The sequence below is a fragment of the Barbatula barbatula genome (genome assembly GCF_947034865.1).
Source record: "Barbatula barbatula genome assembly, contig: scaffold_196, whole genome shotgun sequence".
In the NCBI taxonomy this organism is placed as follows: Eukaryota; Metazoa; Chordata; class Actinopteri; order Cypriniformes; family Nemacheilidae; genus Barbatula; species Barbatula barbatula.
In genome coordinates, this window is record NW_027636852.1 from 1 (window position 1) to 18,226 (window position 18,226).

Genomic DNA, 18,226 nt, shown 5'->3' on the forward strand with positions numbered 1-18,226 from the left:
TTCAGAGAGAACTTCAGATCACCCATTCTGTTGCTGAGCATCTCACAGGTCATGAGTGTGTAGAAGACGGCCGTACACACCAGAGGAACACAGAAATAAAAACCAAACAACCACCAGACCTTCACATCCCTGTACAACTACACACACACACACACACACACACACATGGGTGTCATGCTTAATGTCTGAGCGACACACATTTCATACATGAAAAAATACAGTACATTCATATTTAACATTAAAGCATGTGTCACGCTGCTCATATTTAACCCTTTCATGCATGAATGATGAATTATATTTTCACTTCTTCATATTCATTTTCCTCTCGAGTATTGTCTAATCTCCTCTCGAGGCGGTGACAACTGTGATGTACAACTGTGTCATGAAACTCATGCAATACATGTTTTTTTACATAGCTGTATCACACCGAAGCATGAAAGGGTTCATACAAAATAAACAATGATACAATGATTATTTATCACGTATTTAAAAATGAACTTGTTACTAGATTCTATTTTTCCATTAAAGGGAAACCACCCAAAAAAGAAAATTCTGTCATAATTTACTCCAAATGTGTATAAATGTGTTTGTTCTGATGAACACAGAGAAAGATATTTGGAAGAATGTTTACATCCATACAGATCTCGCCACTCGTTGACTCCCACAGAAGGAAATAATACAACGTTAGTCAATGGTGGCCCAGAACTGTTTGCTGTCCTACATTTTTCAAAATTACTTTTGTGTTCAACAGAAACAAAAAATGATAACATTAATGTTCCTACTGTGGGAGTCAATTAGGGTGGAGATCTGTCTGGTTATAAGCATTCTTCCAAATATCTTCAATATATAGTAAATGATGACAGAATTTTCGTTTTTGGGAAAAGTATCCCTTTAAAGCTATTAAATAATATTTGACATTGCTATAATTTGTTGTAGAAAGCATTAAGTCTACAGTTCTTGGCTTGTGATGTGTTTGTGTGTTTTGCATGTGTTGTGTTCTTACGGTCATGAACGGAGTCTCTGGTTTCAGCATGCAGGTTCGTATGGTGACGTTGTTGTACTCAAAACTGACCATTTTGAAGCCGATGGCCTCAGGAACAGCCAGAACCACAGCAAACACCCAGATACACACAATCTCCACCGCAGTGGATGCTGGGATACCCACACCCTGCACACGACTCCAGGACGCCACAGCGCGATACCTGAACACACACAGAAGTCAGAAAGTAGATGATGTTGATGTGAAGCGGTTTGTGCGATGGTTTGATTTAGAGGTGGAGTGACGGTTATGGGATACAATATGCAGTTAAAACGTGTGTGTGTGTTACCTGTCCACACTGAGAGCACACAGATTCAGAACAGTTATTCCCACGGAAGCTTTCTGTAAGAATGGCATGAGTTTACACAGAAAGAGACCAAACACACTGTCATCAAAGGGCCATCGCATCGCCAGCAACTGCAACACAAACACACACACAAATAAATATTTTTTGTGCTGGTTTAAGCTGGTTTGGGCTGGTTTTAGATGGTCCTGAGCTGGTTTGTGCTCGTTTAAGATGGTCCTGAGCTGGTTTAAACTGGTCCTAAACCAGCTAAAGACCATCTTAAACCAGCACATGACCAGCTAAGGACCAACTACCATGCTTCAAAACCTACCTAACTAGGACATGCTGTTTTATTCAACAGGAAGATCATACACATGTCATACACATGTTTAAGAGTACAAAACATACAAAGAGTTGAAATACTGTGCAGAATGTGTGTTGTGTGGGGGGTTAAGATATGACAGCCGGTGTTAAAGTCCTTTTGTCTTTTGGTGCTTGTGTGTGTGTGTTGAGAGCTGAACTTATAACTGTCCCAAAATAAGTCTGACCAGATGTGGACACACTGAATGGAGTGTTCTGATTGGTTGTTGGGTTTGCTCATGCGTGGGTTACCTTATACACGTTGATGGGTTTATCGATGGTGATGTAAATGAGATCTCCCAGTGCCAGGCTGGCGATCAGAGCATTGGGCCCGTTCCTCATGTTCTTGTTTAGGTAAATGATTCTCAACAGTGTTGCATTTCCCACCATCCCCACTACGAAGATGATGCAGGACAGCACCGTGTTCACGTATTTAAACAAACCCTCAATGTAAGGCCGCCTCAGACACGCCGGGGGCAAAGATGGCCGTCGTGCAACCGCCGACCTGTTGCTGGAAAGACGGGCAACTTGATAGACAGCTCTGGGGTCAGAGGTCACGGCAGCTGACCCTGCCATCTCCAAGGGAAGCGCTAGAAATTCAGGGTCGCCACGGTGATCAGAGAGTGGCTCTTTAGAGAGCGGAAGAGCGTTGGATGAGTTCGAATGACAGTTTCCACAACCAATCAGCACGCAGGATGCGGCGGTCATTAACAGCATGACCCGACGGATGCCGTAGGGCCACATCATAGATCAAAGAGTCAAAGTGTCAAACGTTTCACTGTGCGCTGTTCTGGAGAGCGGGAAACAAGGGAAACGTTTAAAACAATTAAAGGGAATGAGTTTGAGATCAATGCATCTGAAATAGAAGCTCAAGACACACGGCTGTGCTGTCCATCCATCACTCTTCCATTCAGACAGATGACACACATTTCATACACAGAACATTGAATGTAAAAGCGTTAACATTTCATGTCCGCAGAAATCCGAACATTTCCATAAAACAGTTTTTAAAATGTTTGTCACATACTGTATGTCAATAATTGTGTGTTCATACACAACGCTTTCCTTTAAACCTCATTACAAACTTCAAACACACACGTTCACAATAGATCAGCTGAATCAACATCACTTTATATTTTTGACTGTTTAAATGTGTTTTTCTACCGAAGAAACCAACATCTAACAATCCTTATAATATCACAAGAAAAAACAATCACACATCAAATCTGACTTTTGGTCTTTTCTCAAATGTTTCTCAGGCGTTTGAAGCTTTCAGTAATGTCACATGTGTCTTCATTAGAGTTTCACAAAAGAATGTTTCAAACCGATCTCAAGTCATCAATCAGATCTCAGTTCTCAACATGATCTCAATAAGTTCTCATTAAACTCAGATCGGATCGGAGCTGCTCTATCCACTCACAATCGTACCGCTTGTTAAAAGCTGAATGTCAGAGAAACATCTCTGAGAACTGATAGTTTGTGAAATGGTAGAAAGATGTCTTTAAACACACAGAGAGATGTGCTGTGACGCACACAAACAAACACTGACCTTCTGCTGTTGAACACTGTCTCCTCGTCGACTTCACCAGACTTGTGTCAAAATCCCAAACGGAACAAAACTCTTCTGTCGGAGTCAATCTACAGCAGAGATGTGTGTGAGAGAGAGAGAGACTTATCTTTAAACTGTGTGTGTGTGTGTGTGTGTGTTTATCTGTGGGATGTGGCCTTCCTGTCATTGGTTCTCATTTCAATTACACACAGACAAGCCACCCTGTGTTTATAACCCATCAGGATGTCATTTCATTATTGATTTCATCTCATGTATTGACACTTTAACATTTACTCCAGAAACCCATCAACTAAAACCAACAACTACCATGATGATACTGTGAGATTTATTTGTGAAGATTTATTGTGGGTTTTGAGGTGATGAGTGGAACTGGTGTGGCACATGCTCAAGGAGCGTCGTGGGGGGAGTTCACGTGGATGTGGCCACGAGGAGATGGGCTCGGCTAATAAAGTAATCAAAAGTTATATTACCGATCGTGACTTCCTGCATTTTCTTTGTTTGAACCCTTCCGAGGATAGTGCCTGTTCCTGTTATCCATTCCCCTCTTATAATACCATAGGAATGTGGACATCAGAGTATGCCATTTCTCCATATTGACAGTTAGGATGAGACAAAAATTAGACAAATCACTTAAAACTCACTTTCAAGGTAGATTTTATGTGATTTGGTTTTTTTTGCAACATAAGCAGTCATGTTTACTATTCTATTCTATTCTTTATATTTACACTTAAGCATGTGTCAGACACTTTTATCCAAAGTGACTAACATTGCATTATTCTACACATTCGTTTTTTAAGTATGTGCAATCCCTGGGATCACACCCATTACCTTGGCATTGTTGACACCATGCTCTAACCACTGAGCTTCAGGAAAGCTATTCTATTCTATTTTATTCTATTCTATTCTATTCTATTCTACTCTACTCTACTCTACTCTACTCTACTCTACTCTACTCTACTCTACTCTATTTTACTCTACACTATTGCATTATTGCATTATTGCATTACATTATCTATTAGCTATTATCTATTACATTACATTACATTACATTACATTACATTACATTACATTACATTCTATTCTATTCTATTCTATTCTATTCTATTCTATTCTATTCTACTCTACTCTACTCTATTTTACTCTACACTATTGCATTATTGCATTATTGCATTACATTATCTATTAGCTATTATCTATTACATTACATTACATTACATTACATTACATTACATTCTATTCTATTCTATTCTATTCTATTCTATTCTATTCTACTCTACTCTACTCTACTCTATTTTACTCTACACTATTGCATTATTGCATTATTGCATTACATTATCTATTAGCTATTATCTATTACATTACATTACATTACATTACATTACATTCTATTCTATTCTATTCTATTCTATTCTATTCTATTCTACTCTACTCTACTCTACTCTACTCTATTTTACTCTACACTATTGCATTATTGCATTATTGCATTACATTATCTATTAGCTATTATCTATTACATTACATTACATTCTATTCTATTCTATTCTATTCTATTCTATTCTATTCTATTCTATTCTATTCTATTCTATTCTATTCTATTCTATTATATTATGCTATTCTATTCTATTCTACTCTACTCTACTCTACTCTACTCTACTCTATTTTACTCTACACTATTGCATTATTGCATTATTGCATTACATTATCTATTAGCTATTATCTATTACATTACATTCTATTCTATTCTATTCTATTCTATTCTATTCTATTCTATTCTACTCTACTCTACTCTACTCTATTTTACTCTACACTATTGCATTATTGCATTATTGCATTACATTATCTATTAGCTATTATCTATTACATTCTATTCTATTCTATTCTATTCTATTCTATTCTATTCTATTCTATTCTATTCTATTCTATTCTATTCTATTCTATTCTATTATATTATATTATATTATATTCCATTATATTATATTATATTGTTTCTTTAATTTAACCCTATTGTTGTACAATAATCACAAAGTTAATATAAGACGATCAGTAATATGATGAAAGTTGTGGTGACTCAAGTGAATGGACAGAACTTTAGAGAAGACAGGTCATAGGTCACTCAGAGCCCAGAGCTAAAGCACTGGGAGCAATTACAGGCCTGACCTTATCAACTTTAACCTCTAGAGGGCATCCACATTAGACACACACACACACACACACACACAGGTTAGTTTCAGTGTATTAGTGAGCCCTTCTCATAAAGGTCCATTGTTTTCATGTGAATTTAATTTTCTATCCTTTAAATGAAGCCTCACACAAACACATGGACATTATTACACATACAAAGTAAAACATAACTTGATTAAACTTTTCAAAAGATAACAAAACACAAGGTTTTACCTTGAGAAATGTAGTCAGTCCTGTAAACAGACTCACAAAAGATAAAAGAAAGCCTGTGAAAACTGTGTGAAATCTTCTTTATGAATCTGAGCTTCATTGACTTTAATAAACATTCGCACACATCAAAAGACGTTAATAAACCTTTAAGGTTCGTGTCAGTTTCCAAACAAATTGTTTTTTCTTAATCAGAGTCACAATTAAACTCATGTGCTACCAGTAAACAAAACCCGAGTGCCGGTGGAAAATGTGTGTGTGTGTGTGTGTGTGGGTGTGTGTGTGTGTGTGTGTGTGTGTGTGTGTGTGTGTGTGTGTGAGTGTGTCCTCATATTGAGAACACATTGAGAGTCTCTGAAAAGAAATCAAAATGAAACCTCATAATGAGCTATAGATTCAGCTCCCAGAATGCCCCACTTCTGTCAGAAACCTATCCATCCGTTCATCCTTCAAAGCCTCCGTCTCATGGTGTGTGTAGCTGCTCAGATCTTAAGGAAACTTGTTTTCTCTGCTTGTCCTGATCAAGTATTAAACTTGAGACGGCAGGCTTGTCTTTATGAAGCTGCTTTGATCTGTGAGGTTCGAGTATATTAGCTGACAGGAACACCAGAATGAATGTAATGTTCTTCTGGTCACCACCAACACACCACAAACCTCACAGCAGACAGAACAAGCGCTATGAAGTCACAAAGCTATAAACTTTTTCCACATAAACTCACGAGTGCTCACACACACACTCAGATATTAAAATAATCTCAAACCCTTTCAAGTTCAAGAGCTACACAACAGCATGTGTGTATTTGTGTATGTTTGTACAATAAAGCAGAACTTGTGATGTGTATCATCCGATCATAAAACTAATGCTTATTTTTTCTATAAACAGTACAATAAGGATGAAACACGTTTATTTTCCTAAACGGGAAAAAAGACTGTCACATATATGGCATCTAAAAGAATTAAGTCATTAAAAACTATATCTATAAATATGATATGTGTTAATCGTCAGCAGTTCATATCAGCGTGTTTGTGAACCCACATGAAAACAATATTTTTGTATTTACTGTAGTGAACTGGAGTAAAGATGCTAAAGACTATTTTCAACCCTCAGAACTAAAGAGTACTACAGTATTTTCTGCAACTATACTCAGGAACGTGTTTTAATCTAAAATGTGTTCAATCTAAAAGTGTCTAGGGGTGGGTTGCACCAACAAGGATTAAACTAAACAGAGCTAATCTAGGGTTTGTTGATCTTAGTTTTATTTTCATTCAAATTGCGTTGCATCACTTCATTTTACACAGAGATTAACAAATCGTGGATTAAGACTTTAACATGCCCTTAAACCGTCATATGCGATTCATTTTGTCCACCATGATGGACTGCTTTTCTAAGCGAACCATCTATCAAAACGCTGTGCCCTGACTCGTGCTCATGTGTTTTATTTATTTCCTTTTATTTTATACAATAAAACACATCACTGAAGCATGACATGACCCTTATGCTAATGTCTATAATTTATGCATACTTAAGTCACTTGCACTATTGTTTAGTCTAAATTTCTATCTGTTCATATCCACCTGTACATTAACGTTCATAGTATATAGTCATCTGTATATATTGTTCATAGTACATACCCACTGTAAAGTATATTCATAGTCCATGCCCACTGTATGATATTTTCCTAATATTGTATTCAGTATTTATTCACTGTATATCCTGCACTTCTGGTTTGACCTAAACTACATCTCGTTACACTGTACTTGTATATGTGTAATGACAATAAAGTTGAACCTAATCTCATCTAATCTAATGTATCTGTTTCTGATCATTTTCCTGCACATTTTATCATATATAAGTGTTTTTTTTATCATTTAAACCTCCCCAGTAGCAAGTAATCCCTAACTGAGAGATAAATCAGAGTTTAAAATAATGGAGCAACAGAATTAAAGTTAATCTAGATCTACTGTAGAATTGAAACCTGGATCAAATTATATCTTAAATATAAACTTGATTATTTTAAACAACAGAATTATTAAATAAATAAGTGAAGCATAATCCTTGTTAATCCCTAAATAATTTATGTTTTATTTACTCAAATTTAAACGTTGTCTAGTCTAATCTGTGCTTTAGACTCAAATCTCGCGATGCTTTGACGTCATGCACCTGTCAGTCTGCATGAAGTCCGTTTCTTCTCTGACCAGCAGGTGGCGGCGTTTCTCTAAACATCCTTACATGAGGTATTTAGACAGAAATGAACACAAATAAATCCACATCAATATAAATAATGTTATGAACATTTAATAAACAATCATCGTGTCGGTGAATTTAATAAGTGATCAATTCTATACGTCTGTGAAGGAGGTGACGCCTCAGAAATCAGTTCAGTCACGGGCGGACCGCACGCGCTTCATCAACTCCGAACACTAACGGTAAGAAAACAACATTATAGTTTATTTCATTACTTTCATTCTTGATTTAAACTTCTCGTGTTGTGTGAAGAAAGACTCAATAACTTTGATTTATGACTCGTGAGTGTCTGTTAAAACTAGACTATAGGTTTAAATTAAAGGTTGAGCTGAAAGAGTGTAGAATCTGTTTAAAGTGAGACTCGTTCATTTAAGTTGATTAATTGAGATATTTATCGTTTTTTATGACTGACGTGTATAACGTCACCAATCTGACAGTATAGAATATGATTATGATAATAATGATCTCAATGTTTTGAGAAATGATGTATAAAGTACCATAAAGCACAAATGAGTAAAAGCACAAATATCTCGACATTTGGTAGAAGTGAAAGTGGCCTTTAGAATATGACTCGAGTAAAAGTCTTAAAGTAACAGATACATATTGTATTTAAGTATCAAAAGTACTTTTTTATATTAAATCTTCTTAAGTGTTTATAGTAAAACGTAAAAGTTGAGAAAATGGTGCTTTCATACAGTAGATATTTACAACTTTGAAAAAGCTCTCAAGCTCAGTAGATTGATCTGGAACAACATGATGCCAAATTGCAAAACCAGCAAAATAAAAATACAAGTTCAGAAACCACATCTTTATAACTTTATTTTATAAATGATCACTTTATTAAAGGATAGTTTCCTCCGACCCCCAATATTATCATCTGAGAGAACAAAATCCTTCTTTCTTTCCTTGCATTTCCCTTCTACAGTTATTAGATGATTCACTGAAACTGAGAAATGTTTAAAAGAAGCATCACATTAAACCCTTGTGTTGAAATAAATCACATTGAGCTTTAACCAGTGATTGGTTCAACATATATTTCAGTTCTGTTTCTATGCTTTTATTTTGTAGTGGGGAACTGAAGTCAAAGTAAACATTTTCTTCAGGAAATATAAAGACTCATGTAAAGTACAGATACTCACAGAAAAGACTCAAGTACTGTACATCAGTGTTTTTACTTCATTACATTACAACACGGGTTTTGAGTATCCGTATGTAAATATGGAAAATAAATACAGAATTAGGATTTCTGTCAGACAATAGATTCCTGTTAATGCAGTTAGTGTTGCTGTAAATGCACACAAAACCCTAACTGCATTTACATTGAATGGATTTGGCAGACACTTTTATTATGCTTGTTCCCGGAGAATCGAAGCCGCAATTTAATTTGCTGACACAATCTTCTAACAAATGAGCTTCAGAAACACACAACAGTTTGAGATCATGGTTATATAGTTGTGTGGTCAGTCAGTGTGTGTGTTTGTGTGTGATTTTGACACAGTGTGTGGACATTTGTAGGTCCCCATGAGGGAAAACTGCTTATGAATCAAAGTATATAACACAAGCCCTATATAAAAGTCTTTGGACTGTCCCCATAAAACATGGAAACCAGTGTGTGTGTGTGGATTAGGTGGGGTTTAGGTGTGTGCGTACGAGCGTGCATGTTTGAGGGTCTGTGTTCATTTAAATAGTGAACCCCTCAGTCATGTCCACTTTCAGGGGCACTAGAGCAGAGTCCAGTCTGCTGTGTCTTGTTCATGTTGTCCAGCGTCTGTTTGGTGTACTAACAGAATGTGTGTTTTAGATCTTCCGACGATGAAATACCTGCTCAACTGCTGTTAATAATGTGAAGGGTGTTTGAATCTCAGGGTGTGATGGGTGTTAGGAGGATGTTGTGTTTCCAGGGCGCAGGGGTCATGCGCGTGCTGAATGCTAACTGGTCAAAAACATCCTCCTACAATCCGTCTCGGGTGTCTTCACTAATATGAGAAGCAGCCTGTATTTGTTGAGACCCCTGTGAGATTTATTTGTGAAGAACTCCATGAAGGGAGATTGGACGGATCTCACATTCTCAGATTGAACAGGAAGAGTTTTGGCTCAAGAGATCAAGAGACAAACAACCCTGCAAAACCAGAAGGGACTTCCAGTTCAGATGTTAGACGGACCATATATAAGAATGGTCGGTCTTTGTTTACTCACCCCCGAGTCCGTAGAAACAGGTTTTCATCATCTGTGAAACACACAGGTTTGAAGGGTGAAAGAAAGAATTCATTTAAGAGCAGATTGATGGTGATGGTGATGGTGATGGTATCCATCCTTTAAACACCTTTAAGTTCAGTTTGTGTGTAAATGCAGAATAGTTTTCGATACAGGTAATATGTGTGTGTAAGGGATGTGCCATATTGAGGAAAGATGCGATATGTGATAGCATGCTAAACAATGCGATATTAGATATGCGACACAATATTTCTTTTTCTAAAATCTATTTAAATTGTATTAAAATATATTAAAGAAATTATATATCCAACATATATTTTACATTATTTTAGGAAAAAGAAAGCATCACTACATCTCTTGAAGGTGAACAGCCATGTTTTACTGTCGCATTAAACAAATCTGACATTTTGTAAACAAACAAAAATAAATAAAACTAATTTAGCTTCGTGGCGCGGATTGTTGATTGACTTGCGTCAGAGCACACGCACACATATCCCAATTAACATCCGCGTGCCAGATAGATACTACACTATCCGCATCCACATATAACTTTGACCATACAATATATAGATATGCACATGTACGATATTTTGATATATTGCAGGGCCCTAGTGTGTGTGTGTGTGTGTGTGTTTGGTTTTTTTCCAACTGTACCCTGTTATTTTTGGATTCAGTAATGGGAAAATAACACAATACAAACACACAATAATGTTGTGTTATTAATACTTTTCTCCTTTTCTGGAAAATTCTGAATCACACACACTCACGCACACTCAGATCCCTAACCGAAGACTTTTTATGGTAAAACGGTGTATTTTGCTATATGATGAGTAGACGGACACACATTGACTGTGTGCATGTGCTGTGATTAGTTTACTGTTAAGAGGTGTATCAGGGGCTGTTTTGGGGGGTTTGTATGGTTTATTTTTAGCCTCAAGTTACTGGGCATCCAGGACGGATACTCACAGGAAATCAGGCCTCTCTTCTGCTTCTTCTACTTCCTGCTGCTCCTCACAGAAATAGCTTTCGCTGTGAAGAACCAGCCAATGTGTGTGACGGTGAAGATCTCATGATGTGCTTTGTTCTGAAAACACTAATCAAGAATCATTCCAGGTGTTTTACCAGAGGGTCAACTTTACATTGTGTGTAGTACAGCTGGAGTAAACTCACAGTGACACACTGTCTGTGATAGCTCGCTGCTAAACATCCTGTGGAGGGTTTGTTTCCCATGTCTACTCCTGACCTCAGACAGAACACCCTAGAGCTCATGGGAAAAACATTCATACAACACATTCACTAATACACAACCTTCTTACACACACGCGCGGACACACATCTTACATACATGCGTGCACACAAAAAACATACTCACAAATACACAACATTCTTACAGACACGCACACACTCACAAAAAACATTGTACACACGCACAAATAAACAACTTTCTTACAAACACACTCAAAAGTACAACACACCCTTCTTACACATGCACACACACATATACACAACCACAATGCTGATGGTTTTCGTATTGAATGGATTTGGTGTGAGCTGAAGGTTTTTGTATTGTGTGTACTGTGTGGCCGTGGGTCTTTGACCTCTGTGTTTATAGAACGTGGGTGACATCCTGTCAGAATAATAAACAAGCGTGTTCTTGTGAATGTCTCAAACCTTCTCCACGCTTGAACAGAAAGCACAGACTCAGTAATATCAATGCCGTTCTCCTCAGATGCTCTCTAGCGCCTCCTGTCTGACTGGCAGAAGTATGTCACTGCGGCTGCTGTTCATACACCTGCTGACAGCACAGGTGAGTATATAACAAAATACTGCGACACTCACATGCTAAGAATCAATATTAGACGGGTAACATTATAACTCATCTCATATGAGTCGAGAAAGATCAAACACTGGACATGAACAAATAGCCAATAGCAAAACTCAGAATGATTAGTTTTATTCTGCTGATGACCTGTCAACATCATGATTGTCTTTATCAGAAATAAATGAACTCTTCTGTAAGGATGATCCACCTGTCAATGTTTTACTTGACTCTCATTATTGGATTGTTCAGATCTTGTGTTGTTTATCTCTGTGTTTCAGATGTGTCACAGTGAGGATGTGTTTATAACAGCGAGGATGTCAACAGAGGCGGTGACAGATATCCCAGCATCCGGCCAGGTTCTGAGAGGATCACGTGAGCAAATCCTCTCTGCTCAGTTTGAGTGTTACCTTAAAATACTGCACGACCCTTCACGTTCTGAACCAGGTGAGAGACGGCTTGTGTTGTGGTCTGAAAGGTTTGTGTGGATGAGAATCGAACACATTATCTTCAGGAAATGTAAATATGTTCATGTGTTGGTCATGTTGAGCTCTGTGCGCTAAACCTTGTCTCTGCTGGAAATGTAATGGACTCGTATAGTGGTATGAGGGGTGATTTTCAGGATGTTGTTAATGGTTAAATGCACACGGACATTAATTCCAACAAAACATTATTTGAATCCTGAGAAAAGAACTCCAAGAACAATGAAAAGAAGGCAAGTAAATGACAATGTGAGTGCTGTTTAAAGACAGGAAGAGATTTTGAGCACCGCTGGATTTGTTGCAAGTTTCCTTACATTGTACACAAAGAACTGCTATGAGGAAACTTATATTCTCTCCTGCTGCTGTCTTAGGGATTTATAACTTTATATTCATCTTTTAATTGATTGTCTTTCATTTATAAATGTAAAATGTAACTTGAGATTTGTCACAAATATTTCTGTACATAAATGACACCTGTGCTCTCCTACAGCGCTCTGTCACGGAGGCTTGAATGTTTACATGCATTTTTGTATCATCTTACAGACCGGTCAAGTGTATGTTTATTCAGAGCACTCACACAGTAGTTTATGTCACCCCCTGCAGGACCGTACTGTAACCGCACATGGGACGGCTGGTTGTGTTGGGGAGACTCCGCCCCTGGCACCGCTGTACAGCTCTGCCCCTCTTACTTCCATAACTTTGATCCTTCTGGTAATGCTGTAAGACGTCATACACATCTACATATACACTCACAAACACACACTCACGCAGAGAGTTACTGGTGTGGTCTTATAACCTTGTGCATTTCATTCATGCAGAAAAAGTGACCAAAGTGTGTAACTCAGACGGCCAGTGGTTCATACATCCAGAGAGTAACCGACTGTGGTCCAATTACACCCAGTGTTCAGCATACACAGATCACAAACAGTCTGGTGCTCTTCTGCAGCTCACGTTCGTCAGTTATTACCTGGCTGTGGTGGGACACGTCCTGTCCATCATCTCACTCCTCATCTCCATGTGTATCTTCTCCTATTTCAAGTATGTTGTTAAACCCATCACAGATTCTCACCGTTTGTTTGATTCACCTGTCTGAATGAACTGATCGTGTTTGATTCAACTGTCTGAATGAACTGATCGTGTTTGATTCAACTGTCTGAATGAACTGATCGTGTTTGATTCAACTGTCTGAATGAACTGATCGTGTTTGATTCAGCTGTCTGAATGAACTGATCGTGTTTGATTCAGCTGTCTGAATGAACTGATCGTGTTTGATTCAACTGTCTGAATGAACTGATCGTGTTTGATTCACCTGTCTGAATGAACTGATCGTGTTTGATTCAACTGTCTGAATGAACTGATCGTGTTTGATTCAGCTGTCTGAATGAACTGATCGTGTTTGATTCAGCTGTCTGAATGAACTGATCGTGTTTGATTCAGCTGTCTGAATGAACTGATCGTGTTTGATTCAACTGTCTGAATGAACTGATCGTGTTTGATTCAACTGTCTGAATGAACTGATCGTGTTTGATTCAACTGTCTGAATGAACTGATCGTGTTTGATTCACCTGTCTGAATGAACTGATCGTGTTTGATTCACCTGTGTGAATGAACTGATCGTGTTTGATTCACCTGTCTGAATGAACTGATCGTGTTTGATTCAACTGTCTGAATGAACTGATCGTGTTTGATTCAGCTGTCTGAATGAACTGATCGTGTTTGATTCAGCTGTCTGAATGAACTGATCGTGTTTGATTCAGCTGTCTGAATGAACTGATCGTGTTTGATTCAGCTGTCTGAATGAACTGATCGTGTTTGATTCAGCTGTCTGAATGAACTGATCGTGTTTGATTCAACTGTCTGAATGAACTGATCGTGTTTGATTCAACTGTCTGAATGAACTGATCGTGTTTGATTCAACTGTCTGAATGAACTGATCGTGTTTGATTCACCTGTCTGAATGAACTGATCGTGTTTGATTCACCTGTGTGAATGAACTGATCGTGTTTGATTCACCTGTCTGAATGAACTGATCGTGTTTGATTCAACTGTCTGAATGAACTGATCGTGTTTGATTCAGCTGTCTGAATGAACTGATCGTGTTTGATTCAGCTGTCTGAATGAACTGATCGTGTTTGATTCAGCTGTCTGAATGAACTGATCGTGTTTGATTCAGCTGTCTGAATGAACTGATCGTGTTTGATTCAACTGTCTGAATGAACTGATCGTGTTTGATTCACCTGTCTGAATGAACTGATCGTGTTTGATTCAACTGTCTGAATGAACTGATCGTGTTTGATTCAACTGTCTGAATGAACTGATCGTGTTTGATTCAGCTGTCTGAATGAACTGATCGTGTTTGATTCAGCTGTCTGAATGAACTGATCGTGTTTGATTCAACTGTCTGAATGAACTGATCGTGTTTGATTCACCTGTCTGAATGAACTGATCGTGTTTGATTCAACTGTCTGAATGAACTGATCGTGTTTGATTCAACTGTCTGAATGAACTGATCGTGTTTGATTCAGCTGTCTGAATGAACTGATCGTGTTTGATTCATCTGTCTGAATGAACTGATCGTGTTTGATTCAGCTGTCTGAATGAACTGATCGTGTTTGATTCAGCTGTCTGAATGAACTGATCGTGTTTGATTCACCTGTCTGAATGAACTGATCGTGTTTGATTCACCTGTCTGAATGAACTGATCGTGTTTGATTCAACTGTCTGAATGAACTGATCGTGTTTGATTCAACTGTCTGAATGAACTGATCGTGTTTGATTCACCTGTCTGAATGAACTGATCGTGTTTGATTCACCTGTCTGAATGAACTGATCGTGTTTGTGTGCGCAGATGTTTGAGCTGTCAGCGCATCACTCTTCATAAAAACATGTTCACTTCATTCATCCTCAATTCAGTCGCCACCATCGGATGGTTTCACTTGCTCACAGGAGAGCAGCAGGAGAAAACTCACTTTGTAAGTGAAGATAATCTGATTATTTCATGCAGAATGCTCCGTACCGTGTTTACATGACTGTGTGTTCAGTCTCAGATTAGTTGTAAGATTCTGGCCAGTGTAATCCAGTACACTTCCTGTTCGAATTTCTTCTGGATGCTGTGTGAGGGAATCTATCTGCACACGCTCATCATCGTGGCAGTGTTTGTAGGAGAACAGCAGCTGGGCTGGTACTACCTCCTCGGGTGGGGTGAGTGTGATTGCGTTATTCACAGAAAATCACATTTAATCAAACCACAACCAGTGATGTCTGATGTCATGATATTACAGTTTGTGTCCAGCCATTTTATTTTGTTTTTGTGCTGTATATTTTATCCTCACTTTGTATATACTGTATTTTTCAATGTTTTATTTCCTGTTTATTTCAGAATTTTCCCCATTGACTCGACATGACCAAAGTCATTTGTATTCCTACTATGGAAAGTCAATAGGGACCAACTATTCCTTTAACGAGTCATTTCATATTATTTATAGAAACATTATTATTGGAGAAATCAAATTGAAAACGCTAATTATTCAGTTGATGAAACAAGCTGAGGTGGGTCTTTTAAATAGAAACTCTGTCATTATTTCGTCCTGTATCGCAGGTTTTCCAGTCATTCCTGCTGTCGTGTACGCTGTGGCACGTCTGATCTTCCACGATGACAAGTAAACCTAGAATGATTTTATTTCTCACTTCAGTCTGAACTGTTGAAAACGTCAGGTTCTGTTGTGTTTGACAGGTGTTGGGTCATGAACACAAAGCTGCTGTACATCACACACGGACCCATCCATGTGGCTCTGCTGGTGTGTTTTATCCTCTCGCTGTGGACCCAAGTTTAAGTTTGACCTGTCTGTCTGTTTTTCTACATGTACACATGACCAGATGTCTCTCTGCACCCTCCCTCAGGTCAATCTGTTCTTTCTTCTCAACATTGTGAGGGTGTTGATCACTAAACTGCGGGTCACTCATCGGACCGAGACCAACGTCTACATGAAGGCTGTGAGAGCCACGATCATTCTGGTACCACTGCTGGGAGCTCAGTTCATCCTGGTCCCCCGGGAGCCCGACCGACCTGTCTCACTGGCCATCTACCAGTTATTCATGAACATCCTTGTACATTTTCAGGTCAGTGTGGGATGATATAGGTTCACATTTAATTGCATCACTTTTAAGTTCATTTTTTGAAGCGGAAACTGTTTTTTTTAATGCATCGGTAAGTGCATTAAACAACTTCCATGTACATGTGTGATGTCTAATGGTGAAAAATCTGAACTTTGGCGAATTCGGATCTGTTGGGAAGTGAATTTCACGCTCGAATGAAGCGAGTAAACTCAAAATGTTCAAGCGTCCAACTATGTATGTCCAGACTGCGTCTGGTGTGAATGCTTGGTGAGAGAAACTGTGTATTTAATGAAACATGTTTATGTGTCTGCAGGGGCTTCTGGTGGCTATTATCTTCTGCTTCAGTAATGGAGAGGTACAGTACTCGATGACTTCGTTTTAATGATAAACTGCTGTACAATACCTGAAACTTATATACTGTTCAAGGTTTTTTTCACAACTTCTTGACAATGTCAAGCCTGATTTTCTTAAAAACACTTTTCCTTTTGTATCAATAAAAACAAGTATGACATGAATACAGTAAGGACATTAATTACAAAACTTGTACTGACACTTTTTTACATTTTTTAACATAAAAAACTGTAACCATTTAAAAGAGACAAAGCATGTTAAAAGAATAACTATAAAAGTTGTCTAGAAAATGACATTTCATGCGGTGTGTGAATGTGAGCAGTCTGCTGAGTTGTAAAGCCGAAAGTGAAGGAATAACAAAGTTATTGTCTCGGGGTAAAGGAATCGACTCTGAATCACGCGAACGAGTCGTCTGTTGTTCTCATTTCAGTTCCGGGTCACATTTATGTCACTCGGTGTAATGCCCACCTATGTCCCATTATAGCTACAACGCGCGCGGTAGACCAATCACAGCAGACTAGACCATCCGACCAATCAGATCAGAGTAAGTTGACAGAAAGGAGGGGATTTGACGGATGAATCGCTGAACGAATCATTTGTCCATTGTAGAGAACACGGTTATGTTTATTTTGATGATTTTTTGTGGAACCGAGTTATATGTTTTATAACCAAAGTCCTGATGTTTCAGTGGTTTCATGAGAATGATCCATCTATTTGCTTTTATTAGGGAGTCGATTCTGTTCTGACTGCAGATTGGCTGTTTTATCTCTTGTAGATTAATAAATGAACACAAATGAATGAAATACAATAGTAAATGATAGATTTCTGTTTCTTGAAGTTGATGTGTGAACTGTAAATGTTTGTGGTGTGCAGGTGCAGTCTGCTTTCAGACGGAGGTATGCTCAGTACGGCTTTCAGTGGAGACGCAGACGTCTGGTGACGAGCGATTCTCACTGTAACTACCCCACAAACTCCTCCGTCACTGAGAACAGCCGCGTCACCATCAGTCTAGACCAGGAAAATATGCACACGCTAAACGGACAGAGCAACGGCAGACAACAGTCACACGGAGAACATGACAGAAGCGTGGAGACGTCCGAAATCTGAACGTTCGTCCAGCAGAAGAAGAATCTGTGTTAACCTTACTTACACCCCGCTGTCTCACCGTTCTCACATATGATCTCACAGCCTCACAAACATTCACAGTTGAATTGAACGTCTAGAGCGGGTCACATGATCACAGCTCCTCATGTGAGATGATGTTTGAGTAATCCAGGTCTGAATGATTTAACAGGACTGATGTTTATTCCAGGTGTTGATGATTCTAGATGCACTGTACACCTGTGTAGTTACGGA

At 38.3% G+C, this 18,226-nt stretch overlaps 2 protein-coding genes across 2 annotated transcripts; one reads left to right on the forward strand and one right to left on the reverse strand.

The window, feature by feature from the left end:
* Positions 1–5: 5 nt before the first annotated feature.
* LOC306891000 (endothelin-1 receptor-like) lies at positions 6–3,354 on the reverse strand (the record flags this gene model as incomplete). Its single annotated transcript, XM_079488424.1, has 5 exons — positions 3,235–3,354; positions 1,938–2,475; positions 1,329–1,456; positions 1,004–1,202; positions 6–137 (listed from the first exon to the last, which is right to left on the reverse strand). Coding segments are annotated over exons 2-5 (954 nt in total), but the record flags the coding sequence as incomplete, so codon positions are not given.
* A 4,649-nt stretch (positions 3,355–8,003) lies between these two features.
* Positions 8,004–18,226, forward strand: calcrl2 (calcitonin receptor-like 2). The gene is made up of 12 exons (XM_079488425.1): positions 8,004–8,070; positions 11,832–11,909; positions 12,203–12,368; positions 13,007–13,114; positions 13,222–13,441; positions 15,252–15,375; positions 15,445–15,604; positions 16,002–16,062; positions 16,137–16,200; positions 16,304–16,522; positions 16,833–16,874; positions 17,744–18,226. Exons 2-12 carry the CDS (start codon positions 11,832–11,834, stop codon positions 17,975–17,977), a joined length of 1,476 nt encoding a protein of 491 aa, XP_079344551.1. The 5' UTR covers positions 8,004–8,070; the 3' UTR covers positions 17,978–18,226.